General features: G+C 42.5%; 1 protein-coding gene across 1 annotated transcript in view; it reads left to right on the forward strand.

Annotated features, from left to right (window-relative positions):
• The first annotated feature begins 216 nt into the window (after positions 1–216).
• Positions 217–25,657, forward strand: part of LOC119442732 (gamma-tubulin complex component 3 homolog) — a 48,928-nt gene continuing 23,487 nt past the window's right edge. Inside the window, exons 1-16 of the mRNA XM_037707724.2 lie at positions 217–484; positions 548–593; positions 1,575–1,636; positions 1,705–1,772; positions 2,477–2,575; positions 4,906–5,032; positions 7,057–7,184; positions 10,710–10,898; positions 13,712–13,826; positions 15,962–16,056; positions 17,996–18,067; positions 18,874–18,984; positions 19,893–19,980; positions 22,581–22,708; positions 23,042–23,106; positions 24,530–24,665. Coding sequence (XP_037563652.1) covers positions 400–484; positions 548–593; positions 1,575–1,636; positions 1,705–1,772; positions 2,477–2,575; positions 4,906–5,032; positions 7,057–7,184; positions 10,710–10,898; positions 13,712–13,826; positions 15,962–16,056; positions 17,996–18,067; positions 18,874–18,984; positions 19,893–19,980; positions 22,581–22,708; positions 23,042–23,106; positions 24,530–24,665 — 1,614 coding nt within the window. The 5' untranslated portion in view covers positions 217–399. The remainder of the gene's footprint in view (positions 485–547; positions 594–1,574; positions 1,637–1,704; positions 1,773–2,476; positions 2,576–4,905; positions 5,033–7,056; positions 7,185–10,709; positions 10,899–13,711; positions 13,827–15,961; positions 16,057–17,995; positions 18,068–18,873; positions 18,985–19,892; positions 19,981–22,580; positions 22,709–23,041; positions 23,107–24,529; positions 24,666–25,657) is intronic.

A 25,657-nucleotide genomic window follows, 5' to 3' on the forward strand; every position in this document is an offset into this window, starting at 1 on the left:
TGTTTACACGTGAGGCCCTCGCAAATGGTTCACTCACCCCGGTTAGAAGTGTCATGTCACATCCACGGCCCAGCGAAGGCTCCCACCAAAAAGAAGAATCCCGAAGGCTATGCTTCTGCTCATCGCTCGCTCCGAAAGCAATCGTAGAGCCTTCACGTCATGGACGCCATGTTTTGTGCGCTAACCAGCGTTTTATAAGCCAATAGTCGACATTTCAGCCATTCGGATCCGAATTGGCAGTCGTTTCATGGCTGCGCGCGAATGCGGTGAAATCATTGGTAGAATGTAGGAAATGTTTACGCTTTACGCGGTGTTTAAAACTGCCAGCGGGCACCATAACTTTAACATGGCAAGATGTTTTCAGTTTTACCGTTGGCGTCCTAGCGCTTGACAGAGCTGATGGAAATGAATTTACTCGGCGGAGAGCTGGAAATTGCGAAGCTGTGGCACAGTTTGTGTGTGCAGCTGACTGGACTTCCTGAAGGTATGCTCCTTGCCAAAACGATTCGTCGTGCGTTTGTAATCATCTGAAATTTCCTTCTTTCAGATTCGGTCCACAGTATCTACGAGGGTACTTTGGCGGCTCTTGGATGGTAAATACTCCGCTCCTGTTACTTTCGTTGTCTCGGAAGCTGGTAAAATGTTTGGCCGACACTTCCAAAGTGCTTTCTTTGACTTGGATCGACAAGGACTGAGATTAAACAAATTGCGTGGTTCTCATCAGAACTAGGTTTGATGGTGATCGGCAGCTTGTATAGCCGTGTCTTGCTCTATCGTGGTCATGCAATTGTCATTATTTGCTAACCGACGTACGAGAATCCCAGTGATTCGCGACTTGCTACCAAACTACTTGTCGCTCACGTTCTGGCTAATTGGTTGTGCTGCACGAAAGGACGAAACACGTACCGGATCAACGTTATGGACAATGATTGTCCTAGGGCATTTGGATCTCAAAAATAGTTGCGTGTAATTTTACACGGTGGCAGTACACGTGTCGTAAATATCGTTTGAACTCGGATAGTGATGGATGTATGCTTGACTACGATTATTTTGCGACTTTGAAGTTGCGTTCTTGTAGAAGTGTGTTCGTGCTGGGAATTGGCACCCTGCACTGTTCAGAGGGCGCTACGACGTTTTCATTTTTCACCCCAGCGTCGCCGACACCGGCCGTTAGAGACGTGATAAAATTGATACACCATTCCAAACGATAGCGGTCATTTCGTCGCTCGTTGGAGTGTTATGTCCTGCGCAAGCGCCCTTTCGACGTTTTCACAACTCGGACTCTCTTGCCCCGTGATAAGCGATCGAAAGTGTCACGGCGAATGTATGCAGCGTCCCTCCAGTTTTGCTTCCACCACTCGTTAGGCTGTGTTCTGGCGCTGCCGTCTACTCTGCAAAGCTTTAGTGCAGGGTGCCTATGCGCTGATATCGTTGCATACATACTACATTCAAACCACAGGCAACTAGAGCACATTGTTGTCTCTACGAATGAGAAGTGCAGTGCCTCATTCAGACATTTAGTAGCTGACAGAATTGGGGTAAAATATCAACACTTTTTTTTACACTCCTTACAGCGCATTTGACAACTCTCAAGAGGAAGATGAGACAAAAGCGGCAGAGCAGATCGTCCAGTCTTGTAAGTGTAGCCCTGCTGAATCCTGGGCGCTACTGCGTGCATTTTCGATAAGGTGTATTGTTTTTCAGTTATAAAAAAGCACAAGGAGAAAGAAGCGGTCCGGTTCTCTGACTTATACCGAAGGCTCCGATCTCCGGTGAGTCACCATGAGTTCATTTCATGCCTGTTTCACTTTCTTCTCTGTAACACTTGCTCTTGAAACACTTCTGATTGAACCTGTGCTGCAAGTTTGAATAATATGTGAAAGTTGTTTCAGTAAAACAAGTTAAAAGGAGAGGTCTGATAAAAGGCAGAGGTCCGGGCATTTGCTCTCGGTGCCATTATGTCATCATGTAGCAAGTTCACTTTAATTATTTTTCACAATGTTTTTCATTCAGCATATATTTCAAGTGGCTGGAGGAATGCTTTCTAAGTATGCTAGACATGAATTAGTTGGTGTTTTCATATTTGACATTCCAGTAGAGAGCTGTCGCATGGAATCTACATTCTGAAAACTTGACAAAGCAAATGAGACGATTTAGAATTTTTAATGCTTTCTGCAGCATTACGCTTTTCATCATGCTGAAGATGCAGAAATTATGGTGAAAGGAAATTTTCGATGTACAGAATTAATTTGTGTCTCAAGGGGATAAGAAACTTGCACATATCTTGTTTACAATCCTCTTTTGCTGATTACATTTCAGAAATGCGTAGAAGCTGTTTATCTTCTTGTATTTTCCTTTTAGTTTTATTTTAAAATGTTATAAAAATGCTTAGCTGTCATATGAATAGGATGGAGTACAATATCAAAAATATGAATTCATGCTGAATATCGTTTTATGCTTGCTGCTCCTTATGCAGGCGCTAGATGGAGCACTGTCCAGACGACTATCTGTGCTTAAGCTTCTCCTGATCCTGCAGGATGTTGGGGAACACCAAGGGAAAACACGACCAACCTTGGTAGGCTTGCTCTAGATTTTGAGACTTGCTGCACTTGAGCTGGTCTTTAATGTCTGTTTCACACGGAGTGATTTTGCACTGTGATATTCACGCATGCAGACTTTGCATAATTCTATTTCACATGTACCATTTGCAGCAACTTCGATTTTTGCACTTGTGAGCACCTAGTGGAAAACTGAATTGTTATTGGCCTAGGCTTGGTCAGTCCAAACAAGCTGAAACAGATACTCGTAGAACTTTTTTCGTGTCTACCCACCGTGGTTGCGTAGGGCTTCGGTGTTGTGCTGCTAAGCCCAAGGGCAAGGTATCAAATCCCGGCCACAACAGCTGCGTTTCGATGGGGGTGAAATGTAATGCAAAAATGTCCGTGTATCGGTGGTTTAAACCCCGGAATTAATTTACTTTTTCATGTTGGAACTCGTTACTCTTTTACCCCCCCCCATTATTCCCTACCCCCAAAAAGAAAGAAAAGCCGGCAGATCACTATGGTGTGTCTAATGATCTGTGTTGTTATTGGTTCATCGTTCACGCTGTATGAACGATCTTACAGAAAAATTCAGTACTAAAAACAAAAAATTGCATGCACGAAGGTGTTGTTTATGTTAGGGTTGGTGGTTGCAATGTTACAGGTCTACCACACCTGTAACATTGCAAGTTAGAAATCGCATTATGTGAGACAGGCGATACTATCAGCAGGCAGTGTTGTGATATGCGCTCAACGTTTGTCGCCATCGCATAACGCTTTCAAAATAGGGCCCGTGCAACAGCCAGAGTATAACGCCCTTGCACATGACGAAATTTCGATGGTGCGCTTCCTCCATGCTTTTCTTGCACATGTGAGATTGAGCCCCCATCGTCAGCTCACTCGCGCATACAGCATACAGGGCGAGGCGACAATGTTATCGCTCCTTGACTTTATAGGTACTTCACGGTGATGCTAACGGCAGAAATGTGCCTGGTGTGTCCATCTAATTGATCGCAATAAATTACATTGGAATAGTTTTACGTTATACCAGCCCAGGGTTTATTGCGGCTCTCTGGGTCTGCGGTGACATATAGTGACCCAGAAATTATGTTATTGTGTCGATTGGGCCGCACAATTTGAGAACGATTTCTGCTATCATCATGAGCGTCAGCACAGAAATATATAATTCGATCGTAGTGCCACCGATGTTTTCAGCTTTACAGGAAAGCATGTGCCATGCCACCGCTCGACCCACTTATCTATATTCTAGTACGCTATAGCTACAAAGCCTACTTCTACTATGCGTTTCTTCTTGATTTATTCTGTGTTTCGCCGTGGTTTCGAAGTGTGCTGCCATATTCCATTATTCCGCCAAAATTCTGATTGGCCTGCTTCAAAATGAAATTTTATCTGCTCCAAATTGCGCCAAATTGAAATCTAGTCTGCTCCAAGCTGCTCCAAAATTGTCTGCTCTATACTGCTCCAAAATGAAATTTTACTTGCTCCTAAAATTGCTCCAAAATTACCTTGGGCAGTCCCACCTCTGTAACAGTCGTGCGTCACAACAATGAGCAAATGCAGGACATGACAAAACACAGAAGTTGCAACACAGAAGTTACATGCATCAGACGTGAATTCATTCATCTTCTGTGGAGCACTAACTAAGGCTAACTGTGGAGCACTAACTCCACTAACTGTGGAGCACTAACTAAGGCTGGTTGAAGTAATGGCCTAGTGAGGCTATCACAATTCTATTAGCACGAAAGAGACACAAACCCGAATTTCTTCCGTTCTTGTAGGTCTCACCGAATATTGCACAAATGACGCATTCTTTGCCACCATATTGGCTTGCCCTTTATGACTTAAATCTTGGACTTAATTTAACACTTTAACTACCAGAATTCTTACTTGAAAACTGCCAAACGTTTCTCGAATTTTGTCTACTTCTCCAAGGGTTCAAACTACTTCTCCAAGGGTTTGCACATACTGTGCTCATTGTAAAAATATTGAATATGTGTGTCCTATTCCTTGTAATCAATGAAAACATTGAATAGCAAAGCATGTTTTGAAAAAGGCCGTTTTTCTGACAATACATAAATGTCTTCAATAACATTCTCTCAATGCATGACAGCAAACACAAATGTAGGTAAATGGCAAAATAGTAGGGAGTGGGATGAGCAGAGTTGTGTCATTTGTTCACAGCGATTAAAGCTATGGAAACGTGTGAACAAGTAAGACTCAGCGTTGACAGTTTTGGTACAAATTAGTAGAATGAGCCAGCTCGAGCTTGGTGATTAAACGTTTATTACGAAAGTGCACTCTATTCCTCCTTTTCGAAGCTTGATGATAACCTTCACTTCTCTAGGGGACTTACCAACTGACACATGCCCAGTCCCAGCCTACAGCACGCCCCGAGTTCTGGCCTCCTGATGTGGGCCGTGCAGCAGCTGAGGTGACCCAAGAGCTCTCAACATCAACAGGCCGCACCCAAGGCATGTGGCGGCCCTGCCTTTGCTCTCACTGGGTTCACTGTCACAGTGCCCTGTGAACACTTGCCTCATGCGAGGCGCTCATTCTTGAGGCGTTGGAAAGTCAAGACTATCTAGTGTCGAACATTGAAACTCCCTTTGGTTTAGATAGAGCAGAAGTACCTGAACTGGGCTGTTTTTCAACTTTCTTAGCGCCCTCTAAATAATATGTGGGCCCCTTTCCACATGACGTTTTTGTCATTGCAATGCTGATGATCAGTTGCATGTCCTATACTGGTATAAACTGGTCGCCATACATCCTGCTTCCTTTTCTTTTTTCTTGTTTAATAAAGACAACTTTTTGTAGGCGTGTGACTAACTCTTTTGTTACCATCCGTAAATGGCCATTTTTAGAGTGTCTAAAAAATTTTTTTTCGTTGTCAGAGAGAAATTTTTACGATGTAATGCAGCATTATAAATTATAGAAAATATTGGTGTACTGAAATACATAACATGTAAAAAACACTATTAGGTAATTTTTAAAAATGTTTTAAAGCCGTCATTTTTTTGGGCACCTAAAAAAGGTAATAAAAATATGAAAAATATATTTTGATATTTCGTACATTTATTTCACAGATAAATGGTCCAAGAGCAGTTTTCTAAAAATATTGCCCAGCGGGTGGGTGTTCTTTGCATGTAAAACACACAAAACAAGAGTCTTTCCGGTGCAGTGAAGCAGTTCCTCCGCTTCGTGAGATAGACTTCATTACTGGCAACAAACGTTTAGTTTTGGTTTGACTATGAGCTCCAGATAGCGCAGCTTGAAGTTTCACCTCTTGCTGCATCTTCTTGGGTGTTGTGTTGAAGGTCTGATGCTGGTTTTTGAGTAGGAAGGCCTTTGTGGCATTCACTGTCAAGCCCCAGCAGCTGCTAGATGAGCTTAACCCCTTAACTGCCATGAGAAATTGATGTCATTTATGTATAAAAAATTTGATACCAGGAATGCCTATAGCAATTCTTTTTACTGTTCTTTTTTTAAGAAACTAGCAAGTGACTGTGAATTATTTATGTGTCAACATTTCAAAGCAGTACAACCTTTGACATGACGGGTTAACACATCGATAGTTAAGAGGCTAATTCTAAGCAACAACTGGTTGAGGTTGGCACTTCTAAGAAATTGAAACTTTTCCAAACATCGTCAAAATGCCCAGTTCTACATTTTGGACTTGCAGCACATCTTTTGAAGTGGGCTTGAGAGGAATAGAACCATACGGAGTCGAAACCTAAACTTACCAGCAGAGAGCTGCTGACAATTTTTAAAATTTACAAACCCTTCAGTGCTTTAAGGCAGTCAATCTGACGATGTAATGTTGTCTTCTAACTTATTGCTGGTGCTCTGATCACAAAAGTTTGATATTGCTGTGCCGATATTGCTGTGCCGTAATCAAAAGAAATGTGCTGCACACATTTCTTTTTTTGGGGGGGGGGAGGGGAGTGGCGGAAGGCACATGTCTGCCACAACACCATGCCTCAGCTTACCAAAGATTCTCTCAAAAATTGCAGTTTTGCTGCAGAAACAAAACCAAAACTGATTCTGGAAGCTCTTTTTTGGGCCACCTACTGGACAGCATCATGTAGTATCTGAGAAATGGTCTCAATGTGCTTAAATCACCAATGGAAATCATTGATCACAAGGTAACTTGAATTTGAATAGGTAACAAAGCAATGTGGGCATTTTCATTGAATGGTGATGCCTTTGTACTTTTTCCGTCATGCACACACAGTCAAAAACCTCCTGGATGGTTTGCCTAGCTGAAAAGAAGACGCTGCAGTTTCCTCCCTTCCCCCCCCCCCCCCCGCCCCCTTTTTTTATCGGCAATTTTTAACTGAGAATGCTTAATTAATTAATGACTAATTTAACAACTTAAGCACATAGCCAAATAATGAAATGCAAAAAGAAATCTAGCATTTGGTACTCCCACAGGGCCTGGTGGCATGTTACATGTATGTAAGAAGTTGGAACATGTCTTTCCCCTCCTCTGGTACAGTGATTGGAGCAACCAGTCATGTGGGGCAGAAGGTTCTTCGGGATGTGCTGTTCTGTCTGCAAGGTGTCTCCAGCAGCTTGGTGCAGTTTCACGACTTGCCGCTGGGCAGTTTCACTGTTGACCCTGAGGTAAGTCATGGCTCTCAATACCTTCACTAGCAGTGTTGGCTCTGAAAGTGGATTTCCCGTCCGGTGCCCTGTAGATTGGTGTTGACCGAGAAGCCAGTCATTGGCTACCCACCAGTGAGGCCACTACTGGGATTTACTGGTTAACCGTCATGATGTTTTGCGGCAATAGGTCGTGTGAACAGACATTCCTAGGGGATGAGGTGGCTGGATAAAGTGCCGTAGCTCAGAACTGCATTTTAACATTATTTGTGTGGCAATTGGGTTGAGAGAATGAACAGATCTTCTTCAGGCATCAACTGCCTAGCAGTCGAAATAAGCAAGATACGTTTAGAGTATTGGTGTAAAAAAAGCTCGGGAGAGATTGATACGACCGGATCCGTAACAGGCATAGGTTGATACAAGGTTGATAGAGAAGTTTTGAATAAGAGAAAAAAGAATGAGGAGATGCATACAAAAATACTAGAATGAAAAGCATGTATAGCAGACTTTATTAACTCAAGCAGGCTAGGTGACAATTTTTCATGGCCCCGTTTCAAATAGGATGCCAATAAATCATCATCATCATCATGAAGCGTGAGAGAAACCCAGTTGCCACATTACATGTTTCTCAGTGTTTGCACGCACCGGCATGCCATGCATATAGGAGGTCACATGCAGGCTTCGCGGTAGTGGCACTAGATGGAGCCAACTGTTCTTAAGGAAGTCTGAAAGCGGAATCCTGCTGCAGTACACACCTTGTATTTAACTCGTTTCGACGGTGGCAATACATTGTGTTGCCATATTGATTCAGTGCTAGTGCATTACCATCGATAGTCATCGTGAGATGGGTTCTGCTGCAATTTTTTCTTTTTTCTTTTCAAGAAAATGGAGGGCACCCTTACAAATAGATCAGTTTAAAAAGTAAAACCCATCAATTTCCTCTTTTCATTGGATCCTTCAAGAAAAAATGGTCTCAGAAGCACTGAGTACATGGTACTGTGTGCATGCTGCACAGTGCATAACAAGGTACTCGGGAGTACACATTCTGTGTTGCCTTGTAATCCAAGTTTGACTGCCTTTTCGTGCCACAGTCCAGCTTCTCTTGCCAGTGCAAGACTAATGACCACATCTTCTCAAACAAGAAATTCATAAATGATATTGTTTTTTAAGATTTGAAATGTATGAGAGTCTATGGCAAAGGTGCAGAGATGTGACCAAAAAGCAAAGCATGGAGGAACTTAGCCATGCGCACTTGCAATAAAATTTTAAGAGAACAATAAAGATATCGCTTTTGATTTTATAAGGGTAACAAGAAAAATAAAGCATGAAGGCATCACTTTTGATTTCACTTGTTAAAAAACTAGGCCCGGAAATCAATGTCGTGCTTATTCCCCCAATATTTTACAAGCGAAAGCCACTGCCATGCGGCTCATCGTCGTTTTGAAACTCGAACAGGGAAGCAGCCAGAAGAAGTGAGAATGGAGTGGCGATCCTTACACAAGCAGTGGGTAGATGGCGCATTCAACTGGTCACTTTCGAACACTCTTGAGTTCTTTTGCAGTGTGGTTTACATTTGGCTGGTCAAAATTGAGCGCTCAGAACACATTGGCCTTGTTCATTCAGTGCGCCGCACTCCAGCTCGGGGCGCTCGGAGGCTCTCTTACCTTCAAGCTGGTAGTGCAACCGAGATCTAACAGAATCTCGATTGCATGGCTCCTCCGATTTTTGTGGAAGCAGCTGAACGTTTGCAGGGGTAGGCTTTCTCTGGCTCCAATCTTGAGAGCGCTCCATATCGTTGCAAATTGAGTTGGAGTGCAATAGGAACCATGTGAACAAACCGTTAGTACAAAATGTGCTGAAATGGAACCACCATGAAATTAATATATCAGCACTACCTGGAATGCTGTCCACTTAGCAGTACTATTGTGTAGTTCATCTTTGGCGTATTTACTCACTTACCACACTGGCTTAGTGGCTGTGGCATTGTGCTGCTGGGGATGGCTATTGGCTGATGCTACCACATCATAATAAGGGTGTAATGTAAGAACGTCCGTGTGCCGACATTCACAAATCCAGGTGTTAGAAGTTATTGGAGCCTTCCATGATGACATTGCCTCACAGTCTTGGTATAGCTTTGAGATGTAAAGCCTCAGAGATTTAGATCTTCATTTATGTCGCTGCAAAACCACACTACGAACTTCAGGCATATGTAGGGTTTTACAGTAATGGTGCCAACCCTCATGACTCTGCAGCAAAACTGCAGTGGTGGTGAAATGGTAGAGCGTCCGCCTCATATGTGGGCAGTACTAGGTTTGAATCCTTGTGCCACCGGAAACCCACCAGTCTTTTGTAATGGGTGGAGATACACTACAACCTGGCGCTCGGTCGTTTATATGGGTTCTCATCTCCAAAGGGGGCCCTATAGAGATTTGTGAAGGTCTCTGGGCGCCTCTTCTCCCACTACAGCTTCAGTGAAATAGTTGAACATCCGCTGCTGCTGTGGGAGGCAGACGAGCGCTGCCTCTCACAGCAGCAGCAGATGTTCAACTATTTCACGGAAGCTGTAGTGGGAGAAGGGGCGCCCAGAGACCTCCAGTAAAACAGTTACAAGTGTGCTCCCAGTCAGGTGCTCGGCAACTACGGGAGTTCCAGACGTTGATGTTCCGTTTGTCATAGTCCTTGCACAGCAAGCATAGCATCTCCCAAGCAACGCAAATCTGAATGCCTGGGGGGGTGCTTGCACTCGTCTTCTAAACGAGTGGGTGCCCGGTGATGGGGATCGAACCACGCACCTCCCACAGACAAGCCAAGCAGCCTACTCACTTGGTCAAGGCTGTGGCTTCTGTATCCAACCATGCCTACTCTGGCCAACCTTCACTGCTGAGCAGCACCTACAAAGACAACAAACCTTTCAGCCATGTAAAAATGACCGGTGTGTGTGTGCGCATGTGCGTGCATGTGTGTGTGTGTTTTTTAATAGCAAACATGCATCCTGGTCTATGGTGTCATCGTAGTTGAAGGTTCTGTATGAATTTTGATGACGTGGAGTTTTTTATTATGCACCTAAATCAATGTATGTGATATAAAGTGTATTGCAATAGCTGTGATCAAGAGTCAAAACCACAACTGAATCGTCAGAAGTAGAATGCCACAGCCACTGAGCCATTGTGGGGATTCCTCAAATATATTGCCACAATTTAAATAAAACACTTAATTCAGTACAGAAGAGCAGGCACTCACACTCAGCACTTTGCACCTTCGAATTCAGCTGCATATGTAGCAGAGCTAAAAATTTGTCTTTTTCTGTCTGTGAGTTTTCTTACAGTCCAGAATTTGAGTCAAGTGTAATCAATCCTTCCATCCCCCTACTGCCACCCATTTCTTTGTGAGCAAGTCTGAGAGAGTTGGTTTGGGATTAACAGAACACTCAACACGAGCTCAGTTTTTTATGTTTACCAGTGCGGCCAACACCAGCATGCGTTTTACCCTATGCCAGATCTTTCCATTGTGTCCCACCCTTAAAGTATGCTGGTGAATGTTGTGCAGTGTCAGCTGTCGGGTCCACAGCGGCAGATCGTGCGGAATCTGGCTGTGCTCGGGCGCCTGCGCATCCTAGTGGACGGCTTCTGTCGACCAGAGACGATGCGACGTGGGCTCCTGTGTGAGGCCTTTGTGGGGGCCTTGCAGGCTGAGATGGCGGAGTACTACCGACTACTCGCACTACTTGATGCACAGGTACCACTCTACTGTGCTAAGCTTCAGAAGTGAACATTGTTTTACAATGTTGGCCACTATGGTTTCTTTCGGCCTTTGATGTGTCTGTAGGCCTGCACCACAAAACAAGCTACTGCTTCAAGTATCTGCATGGAAGTTGTACAAATGTTTCTTCAACCCCTGTGACAGTCATAAGGAACAAACTGTAGTAATAAAGAATTCTAGTGTGAGCATATTTTTTTAAACCTGATATCGCTGTCACTGCACATCTGGGCTCTGTAATATTGCAAGCTCTATCATCGCAGTAAAAGAGATCCTAAAGGGGTACCACTGGCTGACTCCAAGGCAGTGGCATCAGAAAGTTATTTCAGTGGAAGCAAAATTTAGTAAGCAGCATGAACAAATTACAGGGATCTTTAAGGACACTAACTATACCACATATACTAGTTAGGTATACAGTCAAACCTCGATATAACAAAGTTGTACTTGCAGCTAAACACTTCGCTAAATCACGAATTTCGTTAATTCGAGGTTTTAAAGTATCACCGGTAAAACCTACTTCACAAGTTTCCATGGCGTTCATGGGAGATAGTACCTTGTTAGGAAGCACTTATAAACAAATCACAAGAAGGTCGGGCCATAATAGTGCTGTTATGAGTGCCAACACGTGCGGTGCAGATTGCGCAGAGAGCAATGCGTTGACGTGGCTCATGGTGTCCGAGATTTTGGTGTATTGCAACGCGCAGCGCCGTAAATTTTGGCCGTCATGGCTGACTGCGCTTATTGCTTGCAGCCATCATCAGATGGTGGCCACAAATTAATAACAAAAGTGTAAAAAGATACAGATATTCGTCCTGAGCAATAAAAAAAAAAGTCACATTTGCGATAGAAAGGCTGATTGATGCCGATAGCAAGAGACAACTACATGAAGTAAGGTTCGTAGTTTTATCGGTGTCACGCACGGTCAGGCAAACATGAACAGATCTCCCTCGATGACCATAAATTTGCTGTCATAATGAGAGTGTACACTTCGCACCGTGTCTTGGAAACTTGAGATGACTCAACCACCAACACTAGATGCGCGGGAACAAAATACGTATGAAAGCACCAACCGTCACGGTTCGACCTTTGCACTTGCTGTGGATAGATTACCTCCAAGATACGGCACGTGGCTTGTGCACGCACGCGCGTGAGAAGACTTATGCACTAGATCCCCCCCAAGCGCATGCCTAATCACGTTATCGTGCGTTCACTCCCTCCCCATCCCTCTTGCGCAGAAGGAATCGTCGGCTCTCGTGTTTCTCCGAGCGCTGTGAGCTGCCGCCCGCCTCGCGGCCTTTGTGGTTTGATGACATTTTTGCCACTCAAACTTTTCATGTGGAAACACGCTTGAAAAAGCTTTTGCCTCGGCCAACATTTTTATAGTTCTTTTTTTTTGCTAGATTTACTAGTCATACAAGCTCCAAGCTCCAACTTTAAGTCGGAAACATGTCACGAGATTACTTGTTAAATCGTGGAAAAAAAAAAGTTTTTAGTGAAACTACAATTGGGAAATTAAAATCGTTTGTTACATCCCGAATTTTGTTAAGTCGCGGTTTGTTATATTAAAGTGTCACTATACAGTATACCACAAATTAACCCCTTCAGACGCCGTGTTCACAAACGTGGACACCAACTTTGCATTCGCGTAGTTCCAAAAAAATGTGATTTGAAAAGCGCGGGTGAACGCGCCTTTCCTTTCTCTATTTGACAAGTGGCACCATTGTCCTAAAGACATACGAAATAAGGATCAGAAAGCACGGGAAAATGGCCGCTTGAAGCTTCTACGGTGCGAACCATAAGTTGCTCTTCATTTTTATTTGTTTTCATGCTATTACCATTATTAAAAACACTCAAAAGCCATTTATTTGTTAAAAGCAATGTTTCATGATTGTCAAATACTATCTTTTCTTGGAGTACCAAGTGTAAGAGTGCCGCACGCAACTACCGAAAGTTAGTGCCCACGTTTGTGGACAGGGCGCCTCAAAACCGCCTTTCCGAGCAAGCTGCCTTGTATAGCACATGACGCCCTTAGGCTAAAATAATCAAAACCTCTTAATTTTTTGCGTGCATGTAGTACAACAGGGGGCACCTGTTGTACTACATGCATGCTCTTTCAAGCATAATCTGCCTGAGTCTGTCACTTGCCTCGTACTGACATCAGTAGCCCAAGCCCTCATCTCGTGTTGAGAGAGCACCGTGCACGCCTGAACCGAAAGTAACGTCATGAAGAAAAAGCAAAGCCCAAAAAATTTCGAACTTTTGGACTGTTCTTTGCCCACTTGCCATTCCCTGTTTGTAGCTTCCAGCACGCTAATGGAGACGAAAGGAGAGAAAGGCTACACATTGTTGTGATAACTATCTCTAACTTCACTTATACTTGAAGGGTTAAAAAAGCTTTTTGTGGCAGGAGATTTATTAGGTGACGTCCTTCAATAGCAAGGCCTATGGCCTATGAGGCCAATAACAATTCTATGATTAGTTGGAAAAGTGTATCAGGGCCTCTTTAGAGCGAACATCTAGCCAGTAATAAAGCTAGTATAACTGAACATTTCTTCACCTTTTATTTGAAAAAAAGTGGCTACTGTAATCAAGTGGACATACATTTCTGTTGGTGAGCCTTTATGCCACATCTAAGTGATACTAACTGCATGTTCCCTTTAACAGTGGATTATACTGTACCTAGTGTCCAGCAGCAAAGCCCATTTTGTCTCCGTATTGATTGCGTTGTTTCTAACTCTTGTCCATTGTTACTAAAACCATTACATAAACTGAACCTTTTTTCTGAAACACAGCTGAACCCCTCTGAAGGAAATACCGGTGCCTTGACATTGCCTCGAGTAGTAACATGGATGAGCAAGACCATGACCAGATATCGTTTCCTGGGTGACCTCGTGCAATTGTGTGCAGGTACGGATCAAAAGCATTCTAGCATTGGATGCACTCTGGCCAGTACTAACCTTCAGGGCCAAATGTTCGATTGTGATGAATGAACTTGAAAGGTAGCTAAGGACTGTGCAGGAAGCAGTAGATTGGAAAATGGTGTGCATGAAATTCAGAGGAGACAGCAGTATAGATTAGAGAGCAATCAAAGGAGGCCGATATTCATGTAGATTTAGCGGAAGAAAAGGAGTTTTGCAGATCGTGCGTGCATAGAGCAAATAGCCGGTGGTCTATTAGAGTACTAACAGATTAGATAATTTGGAGATAATTAGATAAGAAAAATTAGATAATTTGGAGGCACAGGATGAGGTTTGCTGGTGCAAGATGGGGGTAGTTGGTAGATCATCGAGAGGTCGTCGTCCTGTTGTGAGCCTATATGAGCTCATGACGAGGATACATTCCAAAGATTATGGCTGGTCAGAAATGCACAAATGCCAATAAAGCTGTATCTCAGAGTTGTATTTCAGAGTTTTAGTAGATGACTCCAGATTAACTTTAATTATTCTACTAGTTGTTCACAGTCTATGTAGATGCCTTTTGTACTGTCATCTCATAAAATATGAAAACTAAGAAAAATATATGTCGTAAATGAAAAAGCTGTAAAAATTTCATGACCTCAACCACTCATTTTGGAACGCAGAGTTCTTTGAATAGGTCTTCTTTCACGTTTTCATCAAAATCCACTAAGAAATAAGAAAGGTGACTTCATACACCACGTCCTCCTTAACCACCTGAGGTTCTTCTGTGTGCACTTACATTTAACTGTGTTCATGAGCATTTTTGCAATATAGTACTCTCATCGTACTACTGCTGCGGTAGCTGAGGTTCGATTCCCCAGTCCTATGCTTATCAGAACGTCATAGCCACAAAGCTGCCAAGCCAGGTGTCATTGCAGTCATTTTATACAGGCTTTTTTCTTTCTGCCAAAATCAAGTACTACTACTACAAAGAAAAAACTAGATATGTCAGAGGCATGACAATGTAGATGCTGTAATATTGTAATGCACTGAGTACAACTGAGTACAATGAGACAAGCATGACAGTTGCACTCTGTCATCGTTGCCTGGTGTGTCCTATCATGGTTTAGTTTTACTCAGCTATACTCTGCACATTACAAGACAAACACCATCTAGCCCAGTTTCATGCTTTACTCAGTGTAGGTCAGTACTGTATTTATTCGGATGTAAGGCTAGGTTTCTTTCTAAGAATTTCTAGCCTCGAAGTCACCCCCTGCCATATACGCAAATTTTGCCTTTCCTTGTACAGGGTAGCCAGCCGGTATTTACACTGGCTAACTTCCTTGTCTTTCTTTCCCTTTCTTTCTCTCTCTTGCCTTTAGGGGTAGCTTCACGGCAGCGTGAATTTTGCCGTGTAGTGTGGCTTCACGGCAGCGCGACTTTCGCCTTAATGTGGCTTGATGGCAGTGCGTGCCATGATGCTGGGAAGCCACACTATATGGCGATATCTTTTAAGCGAAGCTTTATAGGCTCACAAGTTTCGGTGGTGGTGGCGGTGTCACGCTGAAAAGTGGGCCGATCCTGGCAATAGCGCAGAAAGGGTCTAAGCTCATTAGCACATAACAGGGATGAAAAAGAAGGAGAGAAAGAAAGATTAAGAGAAGGAGAGAGAAAGATAGAAAATCACCATGAAGGTCAGAGAAAGGAATAAAGAGAGAGAGGGGGAGAGAAAGAAATAGATAGAGAAAGAAAAAGAGAGAGAGAAAGAAAGGAAATCACGAAGGTCGGAGAAACAAAAAAAGAGAGAAAAAGATATAGAAAGAGAGAAAGAAATAAAGAGAGAAAGGAAGAAAATCACCACGAAGGTCAGAGAAACAAAGAAGGAAAGAAAGGAAGAAAGAGATATAGAAAGAGAAAGAAATAAAGAGAGTGAGAAAGGAAGAGAGAGAGAGAGAAAGAGAAAGAAAATCACCACGAAGGTCAGATACACACACGACAAGCTTCGCTTGCCCCCATTTTCTCGACAGGCGAAGGGCTGGTGATTTTTTTCTTGGATCCTTCAACTGGCACCCTTGCCTTATAATTGTGACCACCCTATAATCGAATAAATACGGTAATATAAGTGCTTTCACTTTTTGTGTCCAGAGCTCAAGGGTGGTGAATTAGCCAGCCGGCTCCACGGATCTCTAGCCAATGGGAATCCTGAAGTTAGTGCTCTTGCACGCAGACTCCTCCTTGCGGTGAGTGGCAGCACTTTTCCTTTAAAATAGTCAAGTCTTTGAGGTGTGACCATGATAGCTGTAAGCGATAGAGGGAGGTATCTCTTTACAGCTTGCAGCAAAGTGACCAGATCAATTTGGGTGTGCGAGTGGATGACTCCATAAAATATTATGCAGATCCAGCTTACATCTAGAAATCTATCTAGAGAAAATCTTTCGCGAAACGGTTAGGCAAATGCTACAAGTTTTCCCCCTTCATTCTTGCGTCTTTGGCGTAAGGGAAGCTGGCGCATGTGCTCTCGGGCACCCATGCTACGCAGTGTGACACGCGCAGCAATCATCTTGGAGCTAGCTGGCGTTGGCACGATAGAAGTATACGTGCGATTGTGGCCGAATGATTAGAGCATAGGGCACATAATTCGAGTATTTTTTTTTAAGTGTGATCTATTTGGTAAGACAGCAGCAGCACCCAGCAACACCCAGCAGCCGCTGTCGAGAAAGTCTGGGAGCGTTCACAAAGAAAGCTTCGCTTTAAAACAAACCAGGGCCGGTATTTTGTAGCGATGCCTTTTTAATGCTAATGCCTTTTCGCGCTTGGTCAGTGGTCAGAGCGACGGTCCGCTCACGTTATCAACGGGATCAGCCGGCCGTGAGCGGTGGATAAGACTAGTATAGAATAAAGCATAACGCACCGCTACAGTATACTGGCCCAGAGTTCTCCCCATGGTGGGCTGCAAAGGAGATGCCACCCACTCTTCCGGTTTGCCACTCGCTGCTATGGTTGACCGCCCATCCCTTAATGGGGGACTCGGCAGTTAGAATGATCAGCTTGGTAAATTTTTTTTTTTTTTCTCGTGTGATTTCTAGGTGTTCTTTTATCATGTGGGGAAATAACAAAGAAATCTGAAGTGAGAATTTGAGAAAATCACACATTTCTAGTGTGCTATCCACAAAAATCAATTAGAAAATTAGGCTTCGAGAGGTGCCATCACACTGCATTTCACCCTGCTTTTCGTTAACACAATGCTGTCATTGTTGTACTATTATATAGAGCAGATTGGAGCTTCAGATAGCTGCATTGCTGTATTTCATCGTGCAAAAGAAGCAAGCGAAAAGAAGAAAAACTGGATTCGTGATTCGTTGCTGTTTCCATGTATGTTAAGAAGCGCTACTATTGGCTGGTGCAGCTGGCATGCATTATGCACGCATTTGGACAGTGGCGAGCTATGCATTTCTTTATCCCAGTGACGTTTGCCAATTGCAGTGGGCTAGTGTCGCAGGCTCATGTTTCTTTCGATAATGCGTGCAAAACTCAAAATTGTTTAATGTTCCATTTAAAATGGATTCATCGTTGTAACCAAAAAACTAAGGAGAAAAAAGAAATGTTTTATTTGCGTGTGTGCCCATTTCTGTCAATGTGACGAATCTTGATGTCATTAGAATTATTGGCTTGACCTTGAGAATGGGACTCCTTGCTTGATTTAAAGACAAGTGATGGTGCCTCTTTTTGCCTCTTTTACTAGTGGTGTTGCAAGCATTGCACCTCAGTGGAGAACGAAATGAGACCAAGAGAGAACTGTTAGCATTTGTCAGTGCCTAATGAAAGAATTAGATAATTTTAGCTTGTCATTTACTGTCCGTTCTGTGGCGTCTAGCATATACACGCAGCTTCTCAGAAGGAATGCTATTTGTGCTTGTGCACAATGCTCATGCCAGCCGCGGACGGCAGAATGCTGTGCTGGCTCTGCTGCCAAGTCGATTGAGCTGAGCGTTATGATGCATCAGTTCAACTTGATTGTTCTTGCAGCCAAACGTATTGTGTGTAGCTTGTGTATCTAAAAGCCCTCTAACCTGCGTGCAGGTTGCACATGCGCCACCGATATTGCCTCGAGTGTTTGTATGGGTGTCATGAACTTCTTCAAGTGGGTGACCCTTGATGAACCTTCTCTGGAATAAACAGGTGCTTCAACCGTGGTACAACATGCTTTGCCGGTGGATCCAGACAGGGCAGCTTGAAGATGTCCATCATGAGGTAAGAGGTTCTGCACATTTTGCTCACTCGTACTGCCCTTGTAAGTTCAGATTATAACTATCCAGACATGCCAAAATGATAAAGCAAGAAACATTGAAAAGGAGAAATGGCCCTTTGTTCCCGATATGCAAGCAAACTTGGGTAGCATGAGGAAATGAGCGGAAAAAAGTACACACGGAAGCAGTGAGAAATGACAACTGGCATGAAGTGTAAAGTTCAAGCATTGTTATCCATCATCATGGTCACAGTAGCAACAAAACAGTTTTCGGCTCAGATGCTAAACAATGATATGTGGATGTGGCAAGCTGTAAGTTTCCTTATGCATTTTCAGCATTACTTTGCTGAGTATTGTTTCTTTTACTGAATGTTTATTGCTCTATGAGATAGATGAGGATAAGCGTGCCCTTTAGTGGTTGCAATGCTTTTCATTCTTAGCGTGATGTGCAAATTCGTCCTACTCTGAGCAGCTTGAAAGTTGCCTGGAAGTGGGAATTCACTATCCACCGAAAGTCATGTCCAATTGTAAATAGTCAAGTTGACTCTGCAGAAAGTTGACAAAATTCAGTAGAAGCCAGCTCATGTCACGCATTCAGAGTGTGACAAGAGTGTGAGAAAACTGCTTGCTGGCGGTGGTGGTGATTGCATCCAGGCCACAGCATGCAACTGTAGCACAGTAAACAGCGAAGCTTATTATAGTGATTGAAAGTTCTCTATATCTAGCTTGTACTGTGCCCTTTTACTGTCGTTCATAGAGCTTACTGGATCAGGAAAGAGCTGCGAAATGTCTATGTTGTTTTGTGTTGCAGTTTTTCATCGCCATGAACGCTAACATTTCCGTGGAGAGTCTTTGGCACGACAAGTACTACCTGCGCAAGAGTATGATGCCGTCATTCCTCTCTGAAGAACAGGCCCGAAAGGTGCGCCCACAAAATTGTCTATACTTTGCTCATGTTTGCTGCTTGCTTCTTGCAGTGGTGCATCTTACGAATGTGCCTGGATTCAACACTCTTTCTTGTTTCTCCGAATGGAGGGCAGTTTTGCTCCTCAGCTGAAGTACTTGCTGCTTCAGTTATGATCATCATTAATTAAGGAGCTGCTTAATAGCTGTTGCTGATTAAGGCTCTATCGCACAAATTGCAAACCGCAAGGGGCAACTTTTAACCTCAGCCTCCCCCATTTCTCTGTAAATAAAAAATAAATGAATTGAATGAATGAACTGCTTAAGAAACCTTTATGATCAAGTGCTTTAAAGTAAAAATAAAAGTGCATGGTTACAGAGCTATAACTTGGGAACCAAGATAGAGAAATTGTTATTGTAGAGAAGCTGAGAGGTCAACTTAAACTAGCATTTTCTAGACATGTACTCAACATTGGAGTAAGGGGAGAGCAAAACAAAAAAATAAAGAAGGAAAACTGAGCTGGCAATTAGGAGAGTGAAGCCAGTGCAAGTGTATAAACGAGTCCTGCAGAAAAATTTACAGTTGCACATTATCATGGTGCACCATGATAAAATGCAACATGATAGTTTGAGAATTTCTGCTTTATGTATTGAATACTGGCTAGAAATCTGACAGAAACTGCCATGGGGCACTGTCATTTGTAGTAAATGCTGTGGCACAAAACAGTCTCTTGCAACTATTGTATACTTTCCACCCGTGCCAAGCGCCTCTGCCAGATTGCAAAATTTTGTGAAGCAGAATGGTGGCCCTATCACCTCTTTTGAAGCTCTTATTTATATTGCATGTTGTTTTAAGAAACATATCTTGGCTTGTAAACTGCGGCCAAGATACCTTGACTCTACATCATGTCTTCTACATCTATGCAGATTCTTTGCACAGGCAAGGCCGTCAATTTTTTACATCATGTTTGCCAGAATTTGCCGCAGCAAGCCGACTTGCCTCCACCTCATGCAGGTAAATTTTCGGGCCTCTACCTGCATGCATTACACACTGACGGTAAACTTTGTGCCATGACCTCAATCAGCAAAACATCAGCCATTAACCCTCTGAATTAATCAGTTTTTTTTTTTTTTTGGTAAATATGTCTCTGCCTGAGTTGATATCTTTATTGAGGATTTAATGTCTCCAGGGTGTCTTACTTCAGGAAAATAATAGTCCATTCTTTTTTGGGAGTCATTGAAGTGACAAAAAGTATTTAAGTGTGCTGTATTCATGGTCTTATTCTTCGCAAATACGGTCAAATTTTCTCAACTTTTTTTTTCATCTTAAAGTAGCATTGAAACAACCAGCACCCATGGCAGTATTGATAGTAGGACATGCCATATGAGTGCCTGCAAGCAAACTCAGTGGTTCAGGAAAGCCAAGCAGGTGAAAAACTTGCAGCATTTGTTTGTCAGATTGCTAAACAAGGTACAACCAGTTCTCCCGTGTCTCGCAAAAAAGATGTATGCGTGGTGGCTTCATCTGTCTGCAAGTGGTTGCCCGTAAACAAAGTAAGTGCTCACCTATAAGAGAACCATGAAAACAAGCATCTTGTGGTAACACTTTGAAAGATTAGAAACGAGACATAGAAATCAATTTTTGTGGCACTCATAACCCGCAACAGCACATGCTAAATACTCCTAGGCCAGTGCAGTGGTATCCACCATAGCCTGAAGCAAAGAAAATCAGCTCTGGTCAGAGCCGAGAGGTAATCAAGAAACATTATTTAGAACTCAAGAGAGGTAGCGGCACCTCCACTAGGTGGTGCATCATTCCAAGACGGCTCATTATTTCTAATCTGTGGTTGCACTGACAGTGACCCTCAAAAGGTTAAAGCCACAGTGAAATAATGAATGCATGAAAATATCATTTTAGAGCTTTTGTGGTGTATTAATAGCTTGTAAATTGGCATTACAAAAGAATGTTTGGCACAAGTTTTTTTTTTGTCCAACTTCCATGGTCATGCTTAACTGTAGCCTTTACTTTTCTGCTAAGTTAATTCTTGCGTGCTTGCCTTTCTGAACCAGGCTCCAGAAGTATCGAGATATTTGTAAGGACTGAATGTGGCATGCGTCTTTGTAATTATTACATTGCTTGCCCTAAATCTCGATGTTATAGCAATAACCTGAAATTCAGCCACGTAAGAAGAAATACCAGCTTTAGTACACTTTCTGAATGGTTTTGCCAGCCAAAAGTGCCATGAGGATACTTCCCCACATGGAAACGATGGCTCACTGTGAGCTAACGGATAAACAGAAGGCAACTCTATCGTAGAGAAAGAAAGAAAAGTTGGGCGTTTCATGGCCTACAAGTCTCGCTTGAATCAGGCTTCATTTAAAATCCAGCATGGATGCTGGAACAGAAAAATGTGCATAGCAATAATAAATCACCTTTTCACCAGAGCTGTAGGTGTCTTATGCTCCAACATACTACAGAGACAATAGCACCAGATAGTTATAATTAATAAATATGAAGGAAATCAAATAGGTATTAAATAGCACATGAAAGTTGTTTTTTATGGACGGCACTCTGTGGTGCAAGTGAATGTATGACATGTATGGCCACAAATGAACATTTGCTGAAAGTCAGTGCTATTTGTGTTTATACTTTTCTGCATTAATTTCTTCCTTTATTGTGTGCTTCACAAGTACGAGGGAAATATGACGTGCCGGCAAGCCCAAGAAACCTTTTTCGTTCTTTCTTTTTTTTTTCTTATTTGAAAGTTTACCCTGGACCATAATACCTGCTATTTAAATATTGCGTCCTTACGGTGAGTTGTGCCCATATAATGATATTGTATTTGGTGCAAATGGTGCCAATAGTGAAGCAGACAAGGAAATGTGGTATTGTAGCTGGCCACTGCGTGCAAATCAAGCTTTATTTGTGGCAGGTGCCATGATGATGGGTTGGCAAAAGCAACCGCTCTTGCAGACTTTAGGAAGTTATGAAACATGGTACTTTTCAAGGGCCTTTCAACTGCATTTGTTGTGTTCAAACACAAAAAGCTGGAGTTTGTTTCTTTTTTCTGTTTTTCAAAATAAAGTGTTATCACTGAGCATGTGGATTTGCGAAATGTGTTTTGCTCATATGACAGTATTGTTGCAGCGTTATTTGGATGAATAGAGTGAAAGCAGATAAAGACCGAGTAAGATATGAACACATACTTTACTTTGTCCCATGTCTGAATTGGCACTGCTAATCCTATACGCATGCCCACCAACTGACTCAAACGGCACTGTCGCACTGCGGCTTTTCATAACTGCAGTGAAGTATGGCCTGTAGTGTGGTAGCCTACTTGGTCTTCTCTCATTGTGAATGATGTATAAGGTTACATTGAGATCTTGGTGTCCTCCTTGAGGCTTTTTCTCAAAACATTATTATAAATTTTGTGCTTAACAAATAGACTTCCATGCACCTAAGTTGCAAGCAGGCATTGTTGCCTCTGCACCCTCTTTCTAAGCTATCAGTATGTGTAAGAGAGAGGTGCTGGCAAATGTTACTCTTTGAATAGTGCCCCCTGGGACTTCTCATACAAGATAGGTGGTGTATATCTTTTGACTGTGCATGTGCAGTGGAGTGTCTGTTGGACGGGCAACAAGAAGACTCCTTTCTAGAATTCCTGGAACAGACATACCACACACGCAACTGTCGGGTCCTCTCTGTGTTCAACACTGAGTTCAAGTTCAAGGAGCACCTGCAGGTTAGTATCCCTCTGCAGTTGCTGCACCCTGTCCTAATACACTGTCTTACAAACAACACAAAAACATTAGTGGTAAACAGTAAGCTTAGAAAGAAAGTAATGTGAATTTCTTATGCATCTATCAACTTATTGTCTTTTAGCAGCAAGCTACAATAATTTTTATCATGGCTTCTCCTGTCATGAGCAAGTGTAATTTCTGAATGCATGCTTGATGTAACCATGCCCTTCCTTGAAAGGATCTTTTTGAACAAAAGATACTTTTACAGTGCAACTATTTTTATCTTTGAGAACCGTAACTGTTGAGCAATGGTGATGCAAGATTATCTATTTCAGGCCTTGCGACAGTTTCTTCTGTTGGGTCAAGGAGACTTTGTCCGCCACCTGATGGATGTATTAGAGTAAGTTGAGCCTCACTTCCAATAACTAGTGTTTACTCCGTTTTATACTTAACAGGGAATGCTGCAGAAAATATGGAAGTAGTGTGGTCATCGATGTCTCACTCTGTACATTTCACAGTACAGTAGCCTTTGATCTGCAGCACTTGCTGTGGAAAAACTATTTCTTATATTACAACAACTTGTGGATGCAAGTTTATGTCAAATGACATATTATTTGTGCACCTTTGTGGTTCCAGTGTATGTATGTTTCATGCTATGTTTTGGTCGCGAGCGCAAGTGATGCGCTGTGGCCACTGGTCGCCGAAATGTGTTACTCAGCTAGTTTGGTGGTAAAAAGGTTCAGATTTCCTATGTCTTTCTTGTAATAACTACCTATGTTTTTGCAACATAAAAGTATGAGACTTTATTTGACATTTAATTACATGGCGCGCTATTTTTTGGTCGTGGATGCAAACAGTGAGAAAAGTCTCTTTAGCCTTCTTAGCATGACCAACTATATATGGAAGAAAGTATCAAAGTCATAGATCGAACAAGTGGTATGAAAAAGCATGACGGGGGTGTTAACTTATGAAATAGAAAGGTGCCATCCCCCTGCATTTAGATGGATGATAATTTTCCCTTTCATGACATGAGCATTAACTCCCAGTGTTACTTTGGTGCATAATTACAGTGTCAGCTAACTTGACGCACCGACTTATTGTTACCTTTGTAATGAAGCAGACGCGCCCCTAGCTGTGTTGTCCATGGTGTGTCGAGAAAGAAGACCCATGCCGTGATTTGCGTTAGAGCCCGTATTGCTGGATTACACTGTACTGTGCCTTCAAGCAGTTATCGTTTTTATAACGAACCTCGTTGCAGCTTCTTTTTTGACCTTTTTGCTCTAATCTCAAATTCTAATGACTAGCTTATTTTGACTACTTTACAGACAGCCAGTGAACATGAACATTACCATGAACCTTACCCTATCAGTATGCCATGTTGATCTAAAAAAGAAAATAAGACACACAGATGAGGTCTTGCGAGTGAAGTGCTGTGCACAGTGCCAGCTCAAGCCTATGCTTTTTCTTTCCTGTTAAAGATCGGTGTACAGAATACATATTGTAAAAACAGATGTTAAGTATAAAAAGCAGGCAGATGTAATCATCTAGAGAAATACTAATCTGGGCTCAGAGGATCCATTGCTGAAGAATTGGTAAATGAAAGCTTGCAAGAGGTCTCCAATTCTTGCGAATGTCCAAATGCACTCATTTCAAGCCTGCAATACAGATTTGTGTGAGCTCTTAGTCTGCATAACCATACTGTGATGGCTCCTCCAAGATATAGAAAAATGTAAATTAGTCATGAGAAGCTGCTTCACTGGTGTTTGATTTGCATCTAGTGTTTACTTGTCTTGGTGACAACACTCCTGTTTACGTCATTGCAGTGAGCAGCTCAGCCAGCCTGCGCAGCTCTTGCGCGGCCACTCCTTGAAGGAAGCCTTGGATGAGGCTGTGCGCACCACCAACGCACAGTTTGTGGACCCTGAAATGCTGAAGCGGCTTGAAATACAACTGCTCGATGTAAGGTTGTCAATACTTAATCTGCTGAATATTTTTAAACCATGTCAGGAAAGTGGTTATTTTGGGTTTCTCTGCAGCTGCTGTCATTCATTCATAACATAGTTCAATTTGCATATATATATATATATATATATATATATACAGTTCATCCCAGGTACATCGAGCCTGAAGGGGATCACCAAATAGTTAGATATATTTACAATTTGAAATTTAAAATATGCCTATCCGAAGCTTATTTGAGATCTCCGCACGTCTCAGACAGTTTCTCGAGATCATGAAAAGTGGTAACTTACTGACTTGCTTATTCAAGGCCGTGTTGAATGCACAAACCGCACTTATTTTTGCTTGCGAATGTTGCAAGTCGCCCGTGCTGTGTAATGGTCTTTCATATACTGATTCAAGATAAAGCCTTCAGAGGAGATTCATCATAGAGTTTGTTGATTTCTTGTTTTCTTTCACCAAAATGTGACCACCACATCTTTGTGACATCATGCTGGGCAGCTTGTCTATAGCATAAAGTTTCCTACTAAAATTGCTGCAGTGATCTTTGGTGCGGCGATCATTCAGCTATCGTGGGAACGAGGTTTAGTGCATGGATTTGTCTAATCTTAATCCTCATGGCTTCAAACATTTTTGTGGCTCTACTTATTTTGCTTTATTTGCCTTTGTTGGCCTAAATTTTCAAGCAATCATATTTTTCTAAGCACAAAAAGTAATAAGACTCTGTGCACGTGCATAATCATTGCAAATAATTGAATTTGTAATGCAATATTTTGTTAAAATTATCAATTTTCAAACACACAAAGTCGTTTGAAGTCAGAAGAAAGACGAGGCTTTTAAAAGTTCATGGTGTACTGCCCATCATTTCCATTCTGGCTGAATTGTCATTCTTGCAGTCCCAAAGGCGCTTGTGCCAGGTTTCCCTCTAGTAATTTTTTGTTTTTTGTAGGAAACTCTATCGACTATGGTACTGCATAAATGCGGGCGGTTGT

This window comes from Dermacentor silvarum, chromosome 2, assembly GCF_013339745.2.
Source record: "Dermacentor silvarum isolate Dsil-2018 chromosome 2, BIME_Dsil_1.4, whole genome shotgun sequence".
In the NCBI taxonomy this organism is placed as follows: Eukaryota; Metazoa; Arthropoda; class Arachnida; order Ixodida; family Ixodidae; genus Dermacentor; species Dermacentor silvarum.